The 18506-nt window shown below is 38.1% G+C and overlaps 1 protein-coding gene across 1 annotated transcript; it reads right to left on the bottom strand.

The window, feature by feature from the left end:
- Positions 1-6597: 6597 nt before the first annotated feature.
- On the bottom strand, positions 6598-9052 carry LOC145164975 (uncharacterized). Its single transcript, XM_079083617.1, has 3 exons — positions 8859-9052; positions 7102-8221; positions 6598-7053 (listed from the first exon to the last, which is right to left on the bottom strand). Exons 1-3 carry the CDS (start codon positions 9050-9052, stop codon positions 6598-6600), a joined length of 1770 nt encoding a protein of 589 aa, XP_078939743.1.
- Between the last annotated feature and the right edge of the window lie 9454 nt (positions 9053-18506).

Below are 18506 nucleotides of genomic sequence, written 5' to 3'. Positions count from 1 at the left end.
TTGAGGATCATTCCTTCAGAAGAGTTCTGATAGTTGTTCAGGCGGTGGGTCCTTAGTAGGATATGACCTTTCTGTTCCTTTTAAGTTACGACCGGAATCGATTAGAGAATCAGAATTGGCAGGGGGACAGACCACTAGAGTTTTTAAGTTCTGGAGACACAGATCGAGTACCGCAGCACCAGGAGGGTCTGTCCTTCTTCGGGGTCGGGAGTTCATGTTGGGTTCGGGTGTCTTTGGAAGAGATTGTTGTATGATATGAGGCCCTTTCGATGGTGATCCTCGGGTTATTTGATTTAATCTATGTGTTGATATAGAGCGATTTCGAGGGAGAAATCTAATTCAACTGGGGGAGAATTGTAACATCCTGTTTCGGATCGTCCGTGATTTAGGGTTCGTGGGCTGCAACCCGGGCATTAAGAAGCCTCGGGGCTGCGACGAGTTGCTAGAAGCGTAGGGCTTCTCGTCACCTTTCTATGGATATGAGCTTCATTGGAAATGGAGTTATATCGAGGAAACTATGGAAGTTTGAAGATTTGTCAAGATAGGTCCCTTATTTGAGAAAGATGGCAGCTGAATACGCTGGGCGTACGTGTGTGTGTACACTTAGCGTACACATATGCGTGACTTTTAAGTGGAGCCACCTAGTACGCTAGGCATACCAGGCACAGAGTGAAAACCCTAAACGAGGGGGTGTCCCTATATAAAGAATAAGATGGCCTCATTCCTCACCACCATCCTCAGACAATCAACCCTCTCAAATCGTAAATACTTGTCCATTGAGCTTGTGTTGTCCATTTGTGAGCTATTGAGTGATCTTGTGTTTCTTGGGAGTGAAGAAGGAGCCTTGAAGAAGAAGGAGCCTTGAAGAAGAAGGAGTGGGATTCCAGGCTTTGGATCTGAGCTTATCTGAGTTGGATGCTTGATGTTGAGGTATAAAGCTCAAAGCTTTCTCACACTTTTGATTAGTGCATCATTTTAGTGTATATTAGGGTCTTAGTCCCAAAGTTGGAGACTTTATGAGATATTGAGCTCCAGAGTTTATTATAATCTCCTTTGAATATCTTAAGTGGTGTAGAGTCATAAAAATCGAGACTTGGATGTTTGAATCAACCCATGCATGAGATATGAGCATTTTGAGATAAGAGAATGAGAGTGTTGGGTGTTTGTGACTTTACCAGCCATGCTAAGGCTTAAAGTCACAGAGTTTATGGAGTAAGAGCCTCTAGGGAGTCCAGATCTGTGATATGAGCTAAGGTCTTAACGGGTTAAGACCAAGAAAGTGAGAAAAACCATACTTGATGTACGCCGAGCGTAATCCTAGTAAGCCCCGCGTACTGGGTTGGTGCCCCCGATCAGATTTCGTCCATGCTTGTGTACGTTGAGCGTACCAAGGGAGGTACACCCCACGTAACCTCGTAATGGGCTTTTTGGGCTAAATCTTATAATGGGCCTTAAGGGTTGGGCCTGGATCTTTGGGCTTCTGTGCTAGAGATTTTGAGCAGACAAATATTATATATATGCCTTCGGCCCTTGTATTGGGCTTGTCACTTGGACTTGAGAGTTGGGCCTCGGGAGAGCCCATTCATTATTGGGCCTTGGTGGGCCCAATGAGTTTTAGTTTATTGATGGGCTAGTTAGTGGACTACCTTTAGACCTAAAGAGTGAGCATTTCGACTTAGATATTAATTGGGTAATTGTGGATTTGGTCTAGTGTTAGAGGCCGGTACAGCAGCAGCATCTATAGGAGTTGTTCATCATCCGAGGTGAGTCTTCTCAATATACTTTACCTAGAGTGGTAACATTTGTGTGACCAGAGGGTCTTATGTGCTTATATTGAGTATTTTGATATCCTGCATTATGTCTTTGTGATTTATGCTGTGTAGTATTCGGAGCTTACTGAGTTAGGACCGGAGGGTCCACCCGAGTTGTGGGACCGGAGGGACCCATTGAGACACATTGACTGGAGGGTCTTATCTGATTATAGGCATGAGAGGCTAATGGGATATATGTGGTATTTTGGGGAACTCACTAAGCTTCGTGCTTACCGTGTTATGTGATATGTGTTTCAGGTTCTTCTCAGGATCGCAGGAAGGCGCCGGCTTGATTGTACACACTAGAGAAAGAGTTATGTTTTCAGGATCCTGGATTATTAATCAAACAATTATGGAGTTGCATTTTGTCAATTAAATAAATGGGATTTTTGTGAAATGTATTATGAGAGTTATGTGATTTTTCAAATGAAAAATTTGTTTGAGAATTCACGGTGTTACATTTTGGTTTTGGCTGCAGGTCCTGGACTACGGTAGGCTAACTGGGCCTTGGCGGGGAAAAGTAATATGGGGCAATATCACTCATAGCCATAATGTGATCAGCCACCTCTATTGCAGTAAGTCCAACGGACTCGAGAATGTACATAGACAAACGGCGAATGGGACCAAAAAGAGATTGATCCTTTGAGGGATTGTACCTTTTAAGATCGCGTGCAGAAAAGAGATTGGTGTCTTTCCCATACTGAGATTAGCATCCTTGTGAAGATCCACAAGGCATAATGACCAGAACCTAGCAAAAGTGAGTTTTGTCATGCCTTCCTTCGGGGAATCCTTGGAGATGTACTACATGAAGTCTTCCCAAATGATTTGTGTAGCACCTGTTCCAGGTAATTATTTGATTTATTTAATTTCAGGGTTTTGGTGCACGGACTCAGCGAGTTGGGAGTGCAACTCGTCGAGTAGGGGCATTTAATCATGGACGCGGATCGGTCCCGACTCGGCGAGTTGGAGCTGTAAAGAAAAAACCCTAATTTCGGGGTTTGCCCCCTATATAAGGATCATTATCTGCCCTTGCGGCCTCCCTTAGCACCTTATCTCCCTATAGAAAGCAGTTTGCGGCCGTGAACACTCTTGAGTGAGAGTAAGAGAGTTTGTGAGTGTTTTTGATGGGTTATGAAGGATTTTTAGAACTTGAAGAAGAAGGAGCAAGGAGAGAAGCATTAGATTCGACATCTACACTGTATTGGCCGCCATATTGAGGTATAAAGCCGTTACTTTGAGCTTTAGTTACTCAGATCCCTCTTCTTGGAAGCGAATGGCCATTTTGAGTCATACTCGAATCTGGACGTATAAGAAGGATATGGTTCCAGATTTGGACCTCTTTAGGTCCCCAATGACATAAAGTTGTCTCCTTTAGGCAGTTCAATCCCTTTCTATGCATTAAAACCTTGTATGAAGACTAGTTTTGGTGTTATGGCCATGAGAGGCCTTGCACGCACATAAAGTTTGCAAATTTACATGACATCTACACTAGGAAGGACTAGATCTGAAGTTTCGGACTCTAGATTCCACTGGAAAAGGCCGAAAACGAGAAGGACTAATGGGACTCGTCGAGTTCTTTAATCAACTCGACGAGTCCGCCAAGGGGTTTTCGACTGGATGGGTTTGCGGTCAAGAGTTTGCGGTTGAGACTTTACGGCCGCAAACATTATGGAACTCGACGAGTCACTCAAGTGACTCAGCGAGTTGACTAGTTATGCAAGGAACTCGACGAGTGGCTGGCTATACTCGACGAGTTGAGGTCAACATGGACTGTTGACCTTGACAGTTGACCTTGATCCAGGTTGACTCTGAGGGAATTTATGGGATGGTGTTAAGCTAATCACTTGATGAATATAGGCAGTTGAGAAGAGGCATGGTGGGACATATCTGAATTCGGCTTACCAGTTCAGCATTCCAGAGGTGAGTCTTCTCACCATACCAATGGGTCTAAGGCACCAAGGCCGGACCATTTCATACTAGTTGGTATACTCGTTGTGTAGAGGTGTGTGGCATGATTGTGTTGTAATATACGGTAGAGATAGCCTTCATGGTTATGGTAGAGATAGCTCTATAGCTAACGGTAGAGATAGCCTTTTTGGCTAATGATAGATATACCTTTTACAGCTCACAGTAGAGATAACCTTTATGGCTAATGGTAGAGATAGTTTTATAGCTAATATGGTATGTGGTGTGTGGTAGAGGTAGTTTTTATAGCCGTTATGATTTGTGTTATGTGAGTTGTACGTGGGGTATGATCTGGGGAACTCACTAAGCGTTAGCTTACAGTTTGTGGAGTTGTTTCAGGTACACCGGAGCCCAAGGGCAAGGGCAAAGCTTGATGGCGTAGTGTGCACTCTCTCGGGCATTTTGTGGGACTCTCTGATGTTTGGAATAAAAGTTGTATTTGAATTATTTTTGAAAACAATTATAACTGGATTTCTTGATATTGGAAATGTGTTTAATTATTCAAGAATGAAAAAAAAAATATTTGTAAAAAATTGGGTCGTTACAATTTTCCCATAGTTGACAGGATTGCCAGTGAAAATACTCCATACAATGTCCAATAATTGCTTTCCCATGTTGTCTGTCCCTCCAGTTCTGTCTGACAAACAACGAATCACAAAGTGACACACAAATTGCCAAATAGTAGGAAATTTTCTCTTCTTGAATTCACTGACTCCTTTGAGTTTCACCTGGTACCCTATTTGGAAAAGTGCAGAGAAGACATCTGAGGTGCTTTGGGAGTAGAACTTGGTTGAAGGAAGCACCCTTAAGTTGATTGAAGTAAGGAATTTTTCTTTGGTCAAAACCACCAGAGAATCATTGATAAGATTGAGATGAACCTCTTGAGGTTTGTCATGAGGTCTGAATGCATGGAATGCACACTTGAAAAGAACTTCTTGCAGAACAGCTTCAGTAAACGAATCAAAGGCTCCAAACAGAGGGTGAGTTTGGAGAAACTTGATCATGAGTTTGATTGCTTCATTGTACAATTTGTGATCTTCAAAAATTCCTCTGTAATTACTGGTTGTGATTGATGGAGTTAGGTCTTTGATCATAGATTCAGACCCAGTTGGTCGTGCTGAACAAGAAGCTTTGGATTGTTTCTTCAATAAGACAGATTTCACCATTGTTGCAAAAACGTTTGAAGAACTTGCTTGAAAGAGTTTTTGCAAGAAGGTGAAGAAGATGAAGTTCGTCTGATCAAAGTGCAAAAAGCGTAAAAGCTCTCCTAGGAAGAAAAGGTGGCTTTTATACCTCTAGATTTCAAAAATTGTTGATATTGATTTAATTACAGCTGTTATAGCTAAAAAACTTTGGGTTTTTACCATTATCATATTAAATTAAAATAAATCAAAAAGAAATGTTTTTCGGGAAAAGAGGAGCATTTATTGTTTTGCAGAACCATGATGACATGCCGTTTAAACGTGGGGTGAGAAATGGTTTTCTCTTTTGTAAAAAATGAAGAAGTGGAACGGATTAGACCCCAACGTTTGCTTGATGTGATTAGAAAGGATTTTCAAAAAGATTTTGTTAAAGCCAAATCGGTTTATTTACTTTTTATCTAAAAGTAGTCCTGACTGAGGAAAGTCACTTGAAAAATAACTAAAAAATCATGTGCGACAAATTGACTGTTTAAAGAATGTTTTAATTTTATTAAGTAGCACACACTGTCATTCAAAGCATTTGTGAGGTGATGAGTGCGGGTTCATTTAATGCGTCTGCGGTAGCAGAAAACAAACTAGATCATAAAGGTTAGAAATAAAGGAAACAAAGAGACCCGAGGAGTATATAAATCATAAATGACTTCAGTATACAAAGTATACCGAGGAGCAATTATGAAGTGTATACTATATTATTTATTCTAGAAATAAACAACAATGAGTAAAGTGCTTCAAGAGTTTTGTTTTTTGAAAAGAAAATAAGCAGTTTATTCACACCCGGACACCTAATAAGGTCTGCGGTACATATCCTTTCAAGAAGAACTGCGGGTCAGGGTTCATCGTCCCTAACATTTCCAAAAATCCATTCAGTTTTGTGGAGTTGAGTGTTTTAATGAAAAGGATTATGAAAAATCCATTCACACCCGGACACCTAATAAGGTCTGCGGTACCTATCCTTTCATGAATAGGATTACGAGAAATCGCTATTGCACTCTCTAAATCACAATAGATGGGTACCCGTAGCATCCGGTACCCATAGTCCAAAAGTTGTGTCTTCATCCAAAGGACTTGGGAGCAGCAACTGGGTGCGCCACATATTATGCCTCTGCGGTAGACAATGAAACACAATTTTGTTTTCTTAAAGACCATCTAACTAATCTTCCACCCAAGAACTAACATCCACCCGAAGTTCTCTTTCGATCGAGTCTGCACCCGACATGATCTACATCTCTGAAAGCCTGAAGACTGAAGTCGTTACCCACAGGGTACCAAATACCCAAGGATTTACTCCCTTTTAGATACCTGAAGATTTGCTTGACTGCGGTCAAGTGAGACACTTTGGGATCAGACTGGTATCTAGCACATAAACCCATAGCAAACACAATGTTCGGTCGACTAGCAGTGAGGTACATCAATGAGCCAATCATTCCTCGATATATCTTTTGATCAACTGACTCTCCGGTAAGGTCAGCTGAGATTTTATACCCAAAGGCCACAGGGACCTTTGCCGAGGAGCAATTATCCATTGAAAACTTCTTCAACAATTCAGTGGTGTATTTCTCTTGATGGATGAAAATCCCTTGAGGGACTTGTTTAACCTGAAGACATAGAAAGAAATTAATTTATGTATTCATGCTCATTTGAAACTTGCTTGTCATGAGCTTTGCAAATCCATCAACTATTCCCTGATTCGTTGAACCGAAGATGATGTCATCCATATAGATTTGAGCAAGCATCAAGTGTTTGTCATTTGATCGTCTAAACAAAGTGGGATCTATCACACCTTTTTTGTACCCTGAAGAGACAAGAAACTCTGAAAGAGTCTCGTACCAAGCTTTAGGTGCCTGCTTTAATCCGTAGAGTGCTTTCTCCAGCTTGTAACAGTGATTTGGAAATTTTGAGCTTTCAAATCGTGGAGGTTGTTGCAGATATACTTCCTCTTTCAGTTCGCCATTAAGGAAAGCATTTTTCACATCCATCTGATGGAACTTGATGTTTTTATGAGTTGCATAAGCTAAGAAAATACGTATAGCTTCCATCCTTGCAACTGGTGCATATGTTTCGTCGTAGTCAACACCCTTAAGTTGATAATACCATTTTGCAACTAAGCGTGTTTTGTTTCATACCACCACACCAGATTCATCTAACTTGTTCTTGTAAACCCATCTTGTTCCGAAAAAAGTGTGGCCCTTTGGGATTGGTACCAATTTCCAAACTTTATTACGTTCAAACTCAACAAGTTCCTCTTGCATTGCAAAGATCCAATCGGGCTCCATAAGTGCTTCTTTTGTGGTTCTGGGCTTGACCGATGACATGAATGATGCATAGTGATAATGGTTATTTAAATCAGAAGAGGAACGAGTTTGAATACCTAAAGATGGATTGCCAATGATTTGACCCGGTGGGTTATCATTCATCCAAATATGTAGACGACCTTGCTGATGGTCTACGACTGCATTTGAGGGAATATCCTCTACATCAGAGGAGTCTTTCGGTCTGTTTGAAGAAGGTAGTTCCCCCTCGATTTGAGAGCAACCCGTAGATGAATCTTGGACTGTTGGGATTGGTTCTGCAGTTGGTAGTGGAGGTTCCCCCTGGATTAAAGATAGGAGTTCTCCCTTAACCGACGATGGTTCTATTTGAAACAGTGACGTCGGTTCCCCCTGGACGGATGAGTGATTAAAAATCCTTGGATCCGTTCTTGAATCAATATTTTCAACTTCTTCATCCTCAGAGTCTTCAGACACAGTTAATGGATTGATCAGATTGTATGTTGGCGCTGGAGTAGCATCTTCAAGTACTGGAACCTCAATGGTTGTAACTTCTAAAGGAGTTGAACTTTCTCCCTCAACCATTGAGGTGGAAGTATTGAATGATGTTCCTTCAGACAGGATTGGCCCAGATACTTCTACATGTTGTTGTTGTGCTACCGGAGACACCAAAATTTCTGAAAGATGATCTGTATATACAGGATCAAAGAGGTCATCATAGTTAACTTCAACTATGTTTAGAGGACCCGAGGAGGTTGGGATATCACTTTCTAGTATGAACTTTGCTTCTTTTGAAGGTGTAGTGTTGCGGACATAATAGTCATCAAATTTGACGTCAAAGCTTTCGACTATTAGTCTTGTGCCCCGTATAAGAACCAGGTATGCAACTTTGTTGGTTGAATAACCTAGGAAGATGCCTTCATCAGAGTTTTGTGAAAACTTGTTAAGATGATCCTTGTTGTTGATCACAAAACACCTTCAACCAAAATGTGAAATAATCGTACATTGGGTTTCCGATTATTGAGAACTTCATAGGGAGTCTTGTTGAGGCATTTGCAAATGATGCTTCGATTTTGAACAAAGAATGCAGTTACCACTACTTATGCCTAGAAGTAGAGAGGTAAGTTGGCAAAATTAAGCATCAATATAGATGCTTCGACCAATGTTCTATTCCTTCTCTCCACTACTCCATTTTGTTGTGGTGTGTAAGGTGCCGAGAAGTTATTGCTGATTCCTTTGGAGACTAAAAAGCTATTCAAGAGTTGATTAATAAACTCAGTGCCATTATCACATCTTATCCGTCTGACAGGTAGTTTGATCTGAAGCTCTATTTATTTGATGAAGTTGATCATGATCTGTGGTGTGTGTGACTTTAGTCTAAAAAAAACCAAGTGAAACGAGTGAAGTCATCAACTATGACCATAATATATTTTTTGTGGTGAAGCCTAGCTATGGTTGATGGACTACAGAGATTGATGTGAAGGAGCTCTAGAGGTTCAACGATTGAAGAATCAACTATCATAGGATAGCTACCCTTAGTTTGTTTACCATATTCACACGCTGGGCACAAAGTATCATTGTTGTACTTCAAGATTGGTAGTCCACGGACTAACTCTCCAGTTGCCAAGTTGTTGATGTATCTGAAGTTGAGGTGAGCCAGTTTGAGCTGCCATAACCAACTCATTTCAGACACTGCTTTTGATAGGAAACACAACTGTGGTTTGCCGATGATCAGAGAGACATCCAATGGATGCATTATCTCTTCGTCCTTAGATTTTATCAAGCATGTGTTTCTTTCATTCGTCATGATGTAGCAATACTCACTATCAAACTCAACCCGATGACCAGCTTTTCATAATTGACCCACACTGATGAAATTATGTTTTAGACCTTCTACGTAAGCTACTCGTTGAATAGAGAAGCTACCCGTATTCAATACTCCCTAACCCCTGATAATCTCGTTTGTGTTGTTCCCAAAGGTGACGCGTCCACCACCACTGATTAGCCTGAAATCACGAAGGTATTCCAACCTTCCAGTCATGTGCTAGGAGCAGGCACTATCGATTAACCACACTTCTTCATGTTCCTCCTTCCAAACTGCCTGCACAATCAGTTGGTTAGTTAGGGTACCCAAACAAGTTTGGATCGCATAGTAAATATGGAAAACTTTCTTAACAGATGCATGCATGTGGGACTTGGAAACAGGTTTCTTTTTCCATGCTTGTTTGGGACCACGAAGTGTTACATCTTTTTGAGTTTTTCGAGTTGGGATTGGACTAGTCTTTGATGTCAGTGGATAAAATTAAAAAGATATGTTCTTTTCATTAATCCACAGACCATACTTAGTCAACGATCTGGAGGGTGTGGTCTTTTGCTTTTGACTGGTCCGAGGATTGTGTTTCTTGGAATTGTCCACTGGATCTTGAAAAGGTTTGTTAAAAGACTTTGTCGTAGGTTTTGACCTTTTGACTGACGGAAGGGATTTCGAAAATTGTGAAGTGTGTAAAATCCCCTTCATTTTTGTGTCTTTTAAGGAATATGGTGATGGTGACTTGACTCCCTTTTGAAAATTTTCAGTTTTGTTTGTATTAAAAGATTTTGTCACTGTGCATGATTTTTTTGCACGGTCCATTGACTGCAGTGGATTTTGAAAAGATTTTTTGTAGTGGTGGGTTTTTCGAAATTCCTTTTGTTTGAAAACTTGGTCTAGTTTTTGAGATTTTTGTTTTTGGAATCAGCTTCCCATTTTTCACGTCGGGATTTGATCTCTTTTTCCAGAACCCATTTTGCTTCAACCTTTGTTGGGACAACATCAAAAACATTTAATTGAGGTTTTTTGAGATACTTTGTTCGAGGTAAAGATCGAGGACTAGAGTCATCAGAACTAGAGAGTTCATGACTCTGAGAGCTTAGTCCAAATTCAAAATTATCTATGGGTAGCTCATGCAAGATAGGTTGAAGAGTACTTGTGAATTTGACCGGGGTATGCGGTAGAGAGGACTGGAGCAACATAAGCTCTTGCCTTTTCTTTTTCCTTATCCTCCATTTCTTAAGCCATTTTGAGGTAGAATGCCTTGTCTTTTACCACGTTTGCTTTGCAGGCTTTGGCAAAGTGGTTTTCTTTGTGACACTTATGACAAACAATAACTCTGTCTTTGTCTTCCGTAGTGGTACAGGAGTCTGAAGATTTGTTAGTCTGCGGGGTTTCTTATGAAGAAACATTTTGTGGCTGAGATTGGTAATGAGGGTTTCTGGGAGATCTTGGGTGTTTGTTCTGTGGGTTGAAGTTGTGATTGAAAGGTGGTTTGGTGAACTGTTTATTTTTTCAAAAGGAGGGTCGTGGGAGTCTATTGAACTGTTGGCTGACATGGGCAATGGCATTCTGAAACTCTTCTTCGTCATCAAGTTCTACATCAGCTTCATACGACTGCAGTGAGCTGTCATATGAGTGTTGGTATGATGACTCTGTGGGATATGGGTACTGAGGAGTTTTAAACTATGGAGTTTGAGCCATCAAGCAGAGTGGTCCACCTAGGTCTGCACATTCATTTAACACTGTCGATTCTTAGGCTTGAAGTTCACCGTATAGCTTGACCAGTGAGAGAGTTTGGATCTTTCTGTCTCCTTGGACTATCATTTTAGCCGTAGTCTAATGTCTACCCAAATCGTTCAGAAACTACATGTTTGTTTCGTGATTGGCTCTTATAGTGCCAACGTTTGAAAGTTTTGTTATGATGAGGTTGAATCTCTTGAAGGAGTCATCAAGGCTTTCACTGGGTAAGGCATTAAAGTTAGTGAATTCATATATAGATGTAGTAACCTTTTTATCTTGAGCCTGTTCAGACACTTGATAGAGATTTTTTATAACATTCCACATATTTTTAGCAGATTCATAGTTGATGATAATGTCGAAGTTTTCAGGAGCAACACCACAGGAGATTTCGTAGAAAGCGATTGCATCTTTCTCCATCTTCTCTAGGTCATCGTTGGTAGGTATGTTCATGGCTGCTTGACCTCCACCAAGTCTTGCTTGAGCACCGTCTGCTGCAATGGGAGTGAGAATAGGGACATGAGGTCCTTCTTCTACAGATCCCCACACATCTCTACCGAGCCTCTTTAGATATCATTCCATTCTTTGGGACCAATGATGATATTCACTTGCAACAAGTATTAGGGCTCTGTTAGAACCACCAACACTGTTTGAAACGTTTATAGAATAAGCTTTTGCCATTTTCCTTGTTTTTTTTGTTTTTTTGAAATTTTCTTATGAGCTTTAGTGGTATAGAAGGCCTTTTAAATTAGAGTTTTGAGAACAAAAGCTTCGATTTTGAAAGGAATTAAAAGGCAACCACTTTGGCTTTGATACCAATTGTTGAGATAAAAACTTGAACAAACGTTAGTAACGAGATAATAAGTTGTGGAATTAAAGTTAATCTCAGTGAATCTTGTTAGGTCAACAATAATAATAGTTAGATTGCGGAAATATAAGGAAAATAAATAGCAGCAAGTTTATATCAATAAGCAGTAAACAAGTAGACACAAGGTTGAAACGTACCAAGGTTTTCATGCAAACACAAGTTAGTATAAGATGAACAACACAAGTGAAGAGGGACTCGGTGTAAGTATCAGTTAAGATAACTTAAGATATAGAGATGAAGAATCTGATATTGATATATACTTTCAGTGATCGATTGATAGTTGGTAAATTGGTAAAGAATACATGAAGTGGGATGCTCTATTTGTATAGTCCCAAAAGTTACATCAAAGAGTAAAATAATCATAAAGTGACTGACTACGGTGACCATGAATGGTACACCGGATATTACATAAAATACATGCAATGTCAGTACAAGTAACCTAAACAATCTTCATGCATAGTTCAACTGTGCGGTTCATCTTCAAATCTGCGGTTCACAAAAGACAAAAGTAGTCTCCGGTAGGATCTTCTCTGCGGTATTTTCAAAGCAAAAGTCTTCGGTTCCTTTTAGCTGAAGAGGGTCTCTTTTTGTTTCAACGTTACCATCACACAACTAACTAACATAAATAAAATTGTGCTTAAGACCCTTTACGTATGATACATTTGAGAACTGAACTGAGTTGCACTTCATTATACCATAAATTACACTTAAAGCGTAGTAAGTGTAGCTTAACATACAGAGATTTTAGCGAAAACTGGGAAATTGTGCTAGTAGAACTCCGACCAGAAAGCTTCTATTTTCCGAGCTCTTTGATGCCTCGAAGCCTTGCTAAACATCCCTAAGGACTAGAAGAACTTAGACTCAAGAAGAAATAAGTCTAGGAGCAACTGGATTTGAAAGATGTGAGCAAATGAAGGATTTTTTCCACTTATTTATAGGCAGCCAGTAGCGATTACACCCAGAGTAATTTCAGTGTACGCCCAGCATACTTTTGTGTTACGCCCAGCGTAGTGGCGTGGGCAGCAAGCAAAAATATACGTAAAACTTCAACTTCAAAAGTTAATAATTTTCTCATATGAATTTTTTTTTTCCGTTATTTATATCTACACATAGGTATTTCCGAGTACTACAATTTTCCTTTTGACCCCGTCGGCTAATTCTCAACTGATCTTAAATTTAACAGTCTGAGAAGATTATAGTGCTAATCACCATGTAAAATTCATAACTTCTACATACGGATTCCGTTTTTGACTGTCTTTTTATTGTTGAACTCCTATTAACAAGATCTTCGTTTAGATCATTTCGGCTAGAAATCGGCTGATCTAAAATTTGATTTTTGTGCCCACACAACTACGCTGAAACTTCGAAAAATCACAACTTTCTCTGCTGAAGTCAACTTTGGACGTTCTCTATATGCACGCTCGCGGTTAACAAATACTATGACTTTCATTTAGATCACTAAGGCTAAAAATTATTTTATCAAAATCTCACTTTTTACGATACGCAGAGGCGTGTCAGCTTAATCGTGAAACTTCAACGGATCATAACTTCTTCATTATAAGTCGGATTTAAGCGTTCCTTAGATCTCCAGAATCCTTTTCATGACTACTTCAACTTTCTTCAAGGATACCTAATTATTATTCTATTTTAGATGCGTTTTTATTCCTATTTTATTATATCATTATAAGCACGTATACTGCAGATAATTACACATAAATCACGTAATTCTCAAATAATTATTCTTTATTACTTCAAAATAGTTTACAATTGTTGACCGTAACTATTACATCATTTTATTAATGTATAGCGGGAAACACGGGCGTTACATATAACATCAGCACAATCTTTGCTCAAATTTTCATTCGTAGAACCAAAAATGATGTCATCAACATATACTTGAGCGAGATCGAGATAAAATTTTTCTTTCTTGATGAACATGGTGTTGTCACTAACGTGCCACATGTAGCCATTTTGAATAAGATAAGGAGTTAGTATATCAAACCATGCGCTGGGAGCTTGCTTTAATCCATAGACAACCTTATCCAGTATGTACACATGATCGAGGAATTCTTCACTTTCAAAGACAAGGGTTGTTTGAGAAAAACTTCTTACTCCAAATCACCATGAATACTTAACATCCACCTAAAACACTTTAAATTTTTGTAAGAAGCATAAGCGAGAAATATTCTAATATCTTCCAATCTTGCAATAGGGGTAAAATTTTCATCATAGTCTAAGCCCTCCAGTTGGGTAAATCCTTGTGCAACAAGTCCTACCTTGTTTCTTGTAATAATTTCATCCTCATCCACTTTTTTTTCTAAAGACCTAGCGAGTACCAATAATTTTTTATCCATAGGATGAGGAACCCAAGTCCAAACATTGTGCCTTTTAAATTTATGCAGCGCATCTTGCGTAGCATCAATCCAATCCACATCATTCAATACATCATCAACTTTCTTTGGCTCAATCAACGACACACAATTCACAAACATGCAGAAGTTTGATGATATTTGACGATGAGTGCTAACTCCAGCAATGACATCTCCAATGACTTGGGAAATTCGATGATCACGAATACCTTGAATGTTGGATAAATCGGATGAGGAGGAGGTTTCTTCATTTTCAGGGAGAGAGGAATCTTCATCAAGGTCAACAGATACTTTAGATTTAGGACAAATATAGGAATGATCTTCAGAATCAACATTTGAAGGAGTGGGAATTGTTGGAATGAATGAAACATCAGACTCATGTAACTCAGGGAATGAGATAAGCTCGTCCAAAATTCACCTTGAATGATTAACCAGATCTTTAGTATAGGAATCATCATCAAAATTCACATGAATTAATTCTTCATCAATTTTTTTAAATTAAACACTCTGAAAGCCTTAGAAATTGATGAGTATCCCAAGAAAATCCTTCATCAGCTTTGGCTTGAAACTTTGTGAGCTGGTCCTTCTTATTCAAAGTAAAACAAACACAACCATAAATATGAAAATATGAAAATATGAAATATCATTTCTTATACCTTTTAAAAACTCATAAGAGGTTTTACATGATGCTTAACAGTGATTGATCGATTTTGAGTATAGCATGTAGTGTTAATAGTTTTAGCCTAGAACAAAACAGAAAGAAAAACTTCAATAACCATAGGTATACCAGCTTCAGTGAGTGTATAATTTCTTTTTTCCACCACACCATTTTGCTTAGGATTAAGAACAGCAGAAAGTTCTGAGCATTTCACTTTCCTTCACAAAAACTATATAGAGTGTGATTGCGAAACTCATTACTATGATCACTTCGAAGTTGTTTAACTTTAAGATAATATAATACTTTACATTGTTTTATCAAAGATATAATCTCATCAGCTTCATCATTCTTGTTGCATAGAAACATTACCCAATTGAACCTAGAGAATTCATCAACAATAACCAGTGAGTATCTTTTTGCAGCTCGAGATTCAACAGGAATATGACCAAACAAGTACATATGCAGAAGATGGAGCGGAGCAGAGATAGATGAAGACTGCTTGGGGTTGAAGGAAGACTTAGTTTGCTTTCCTTTTTCATACGTTGGGCACAATTTATCCCTTACAAATCTTATCTTCTGCAGCCTTCTTACAAGCTGGTCATTAAAGATGTTAGATATAGATTTAAATTTTAGATGAGATAATCTAGTGTGCCACAACCAATGTACGTGACATTGTAAATGAGAGAAGAAGAAACGACTGAGAAAATTATTAACAGAGAAGATATCTAAGATGAATATGTCATTGTGACAATTCGCTGAAAGAACAATATCATTGTTTGAATCAATCACCCTTCCTTCCTTTTGCTAAAGTTCACTTCATAATTACCATCACACAACTCACTAATAGAAATAAGATTGTGCTTAAGACCCTTTACGTATGATACATTTGATAACTGAACTGACTTGCACTTGATGGTACCATAACCTTTTGTCTTTCCTTTCCCTTTGTCTCTATAGGTGAATACATGGCCATCTTTCTTAACATAATCCACCATAAAAGACTTGTATCATGTCATATGCCGAGAACATCCACTGTCAAGATACCAAATATATAATCTTGACCCTGCATCACTTAAGAACAGTTAGAACACTTTTTGAACCCATTTGGCAATGGGTTTGACAATTAAATATTTAACAGAACTAAATATATTATAGCACTCAACATGAAGACAAATTAAAGAATTTTCCTTTTTAATCCATTTACTATTACGAATCAAGATGTTATCAGCCCTTTTTGTGTTTTCCACAAATGTACAATCTCCCACTTTATGCGAGGGATCACCGCATCTATAACACTTTCTTATTCCGTAATTATTTTCTTTTGAAAATTATGTTTACGATTTTACATAAATTTAGGATTCCTGTGAGTGGAAACACATTCATTTGATTTTAAAACTCTTTCATTGGCGTTGGAAAAATGTGAGTGATCAGTGCTACAAGATGTAGTTTCAGTGAACTGACGCCCTCATGTTGAAGATTTTGAATCATCAGTGTCAGGAGACATTGAACTAAGATCAGTGTCATGACCACTGGGAGTGCATTAAGGGAATTCAAAAATCATGTCTTTAACAACATGAATTTGACCATTATAAATGGGAAATTTGATAAAGGTAGTAGAATTTAGACTCTCATACTCACGATCAGGGGGTTTTACTAAAGGTTCTAAATAAGTTAAAGGAGAAACACAGGAGGTAAGACCGTCATAGTTTATAACACAATGTTTGACTATTAGGTCTTGACGATTTATAAATCCAATGCTTAAAAACTTTGTCTTATATTCATGAAGAAGCTCGGGTTGAGATGGAAAACTTGGTTTAGTTTCAACTTGTTAAAAAGTTTTAAATCTTCATCAAAATATCCTCTAATAATTTTCTCACACTGACTAGGAATTTGATCATGAATGATCTTGCTGGTCTTAAAATGAGAGTGTGTCACAACTAGCATTTTAGCTAGAAAATTTTGTCTTCATGTAAAAAAAAATCAACTCTTGTATAACTTCTAAATCTAAGTTGATATCATGTACTATGTTCATTCAAAATCAACCATTTGAATTAAAACTCATGAGTGAAGTTCAAAACCCAATTCAGCACATCTCATCTACTCAACTATGGAATTGAAACCCTAATTTCCCAACTCAAACCCCTATTGGGCTAGAAATCATTTATTGGGCCTAATGGGCCAATAAACTCACAACTTGGTTATTATGGGCTAAGCATCCTTATATGGACCCTAGTTGGACCCACATTCATTAAACTTTATCATTTGGGCCATAAGACTTTTCATAGGCCTTATTGGGCTTCAAATGTCTCACTTTGTTATCATGAGCCTTATTGGGCCGTAAACCCACTTCTCTCTTTTTTTTTCCTGGGCCGTAAACCCCATTCCTTCATCATTTTTGGGTCGTAAACCCATAAGAAGGGCCCAATGGGCCGAGAACCTTCATATTGGGCCTATAACTTCGAATATATTCAAGAATGGCCCAAAAATTTCTTTCTCTTTTTCCTGCCCTCTCATTCTCGGCCCATATTATAAAAAAAATAATCTATATAAATTTAAGAGGGATTAGAACCTTGACACCTCAATATTACATGGTGGTTATCCATGCATTTTACACTTTAAATATCTAATCAATCACATATCTCCATGCAACATGAAATCTCTCTCTCTCTCTCTCTCTATGTTTTCTCTTCTCACTCTCGGCCATAAGAGCCTACATCACCATCATTCTTCTTCAAGTTTTCAAACACAAAAATCCTCTCTAAGAACTCTCAAAGAAACCTCCTCTATTCTTCTAAAAATTTCGTTTGTGCTAAAGTGTATATCCAAGAACACTTCATCCAAAAGTCCACTCATTTGGTAAGCTACTCTCTAAATATGATGATTAACTTCATTTTATGATAATCTTCACTCCTTAACACATCATTTCGTGATCCATGCCCTAGATCCATCTTAGGTTCGAAAACTCCACTCAAAAAGATTTCTAGGGCCGAGATCTCATTCATTCTTCACCAAAAACCAAATCCATCAAACCAAAGTGAGTTCACCCCCAATTTTCGGTTTTTACTATGTTTTGGGGGAGAATACAACTTGTTTTGTGTAGATCTATGTTTATATGCATGATTTTGTGTGTTTTTCATTATATAAGTGTGATTATGTGTTATAAACTTCATAAACTTGAAAACATGCTAAAATATGATGATATTTGTAGAACTTAACACTTATTACAACTTATTATGCAAATAAAAGGTTTAACACACTTCAGAGTTGTTTAAAACTAAGAAAATTGCATGAGAGGGCCAAAAATGACAAAATAATCAAAAGTGAGGTTATTTATGTAACTCACGGCTTTAAGGGACCAAAAAGGAATTATTTTTGATAAACATGATTCTTTATGGTATTTGTGATTTTAAACAGGCTAAAAGTGTGATTTATCAAAAATGGGCCCATTTGGGCTTTCATGACTTTTGGGCCAAAATTGTAAAGTTTTGGACTATTGTGGGCTTAAGTGTCATTTTAAACAAAGTTGAGCCAAAAATTTAAATTTTCGATAAAGAGGGCTGAAAATGTAAATTTATCAAATCTTGGGCCAAAAAGTAAAATTTATTCATAAATTGGTCGAGAATGTAAATTTTCATAAACTTAAGGCCAAAAATGATAGTTTTGACAAAAGTGGGTTAAAAATGTTATTTTTACTTAAAACTAGCCTTAAAAGTAAGTTTTTGGTCTTAAAGGACCTAAAGTGTCATTTTTACCAAAAATGTGCCTTAATTGTAAATTTTTGGTTTTAAGGACCAAAAATGTCTTTTTACAATAAGT

This window comes from Lactuca virosa, chromosome 3, assembly GCF_052849685.1.
Source record: "Lactuca virosa cultivar CGN04683 chromosome 3, Lactuca_virosa_CGN04683_v6, whole genome shotgun sequence".
NCBI classification, from domain to species: domain Eukaryota; kingdom Viridiplantae; phylum Streptophyta; class Magnoliopsida; order Asterales; family Asteraceae; genus Lactuca; species Lactuca virosa.
This window is presented reverse-complemented; position numbering and strand designations above follow the sequence as displayed.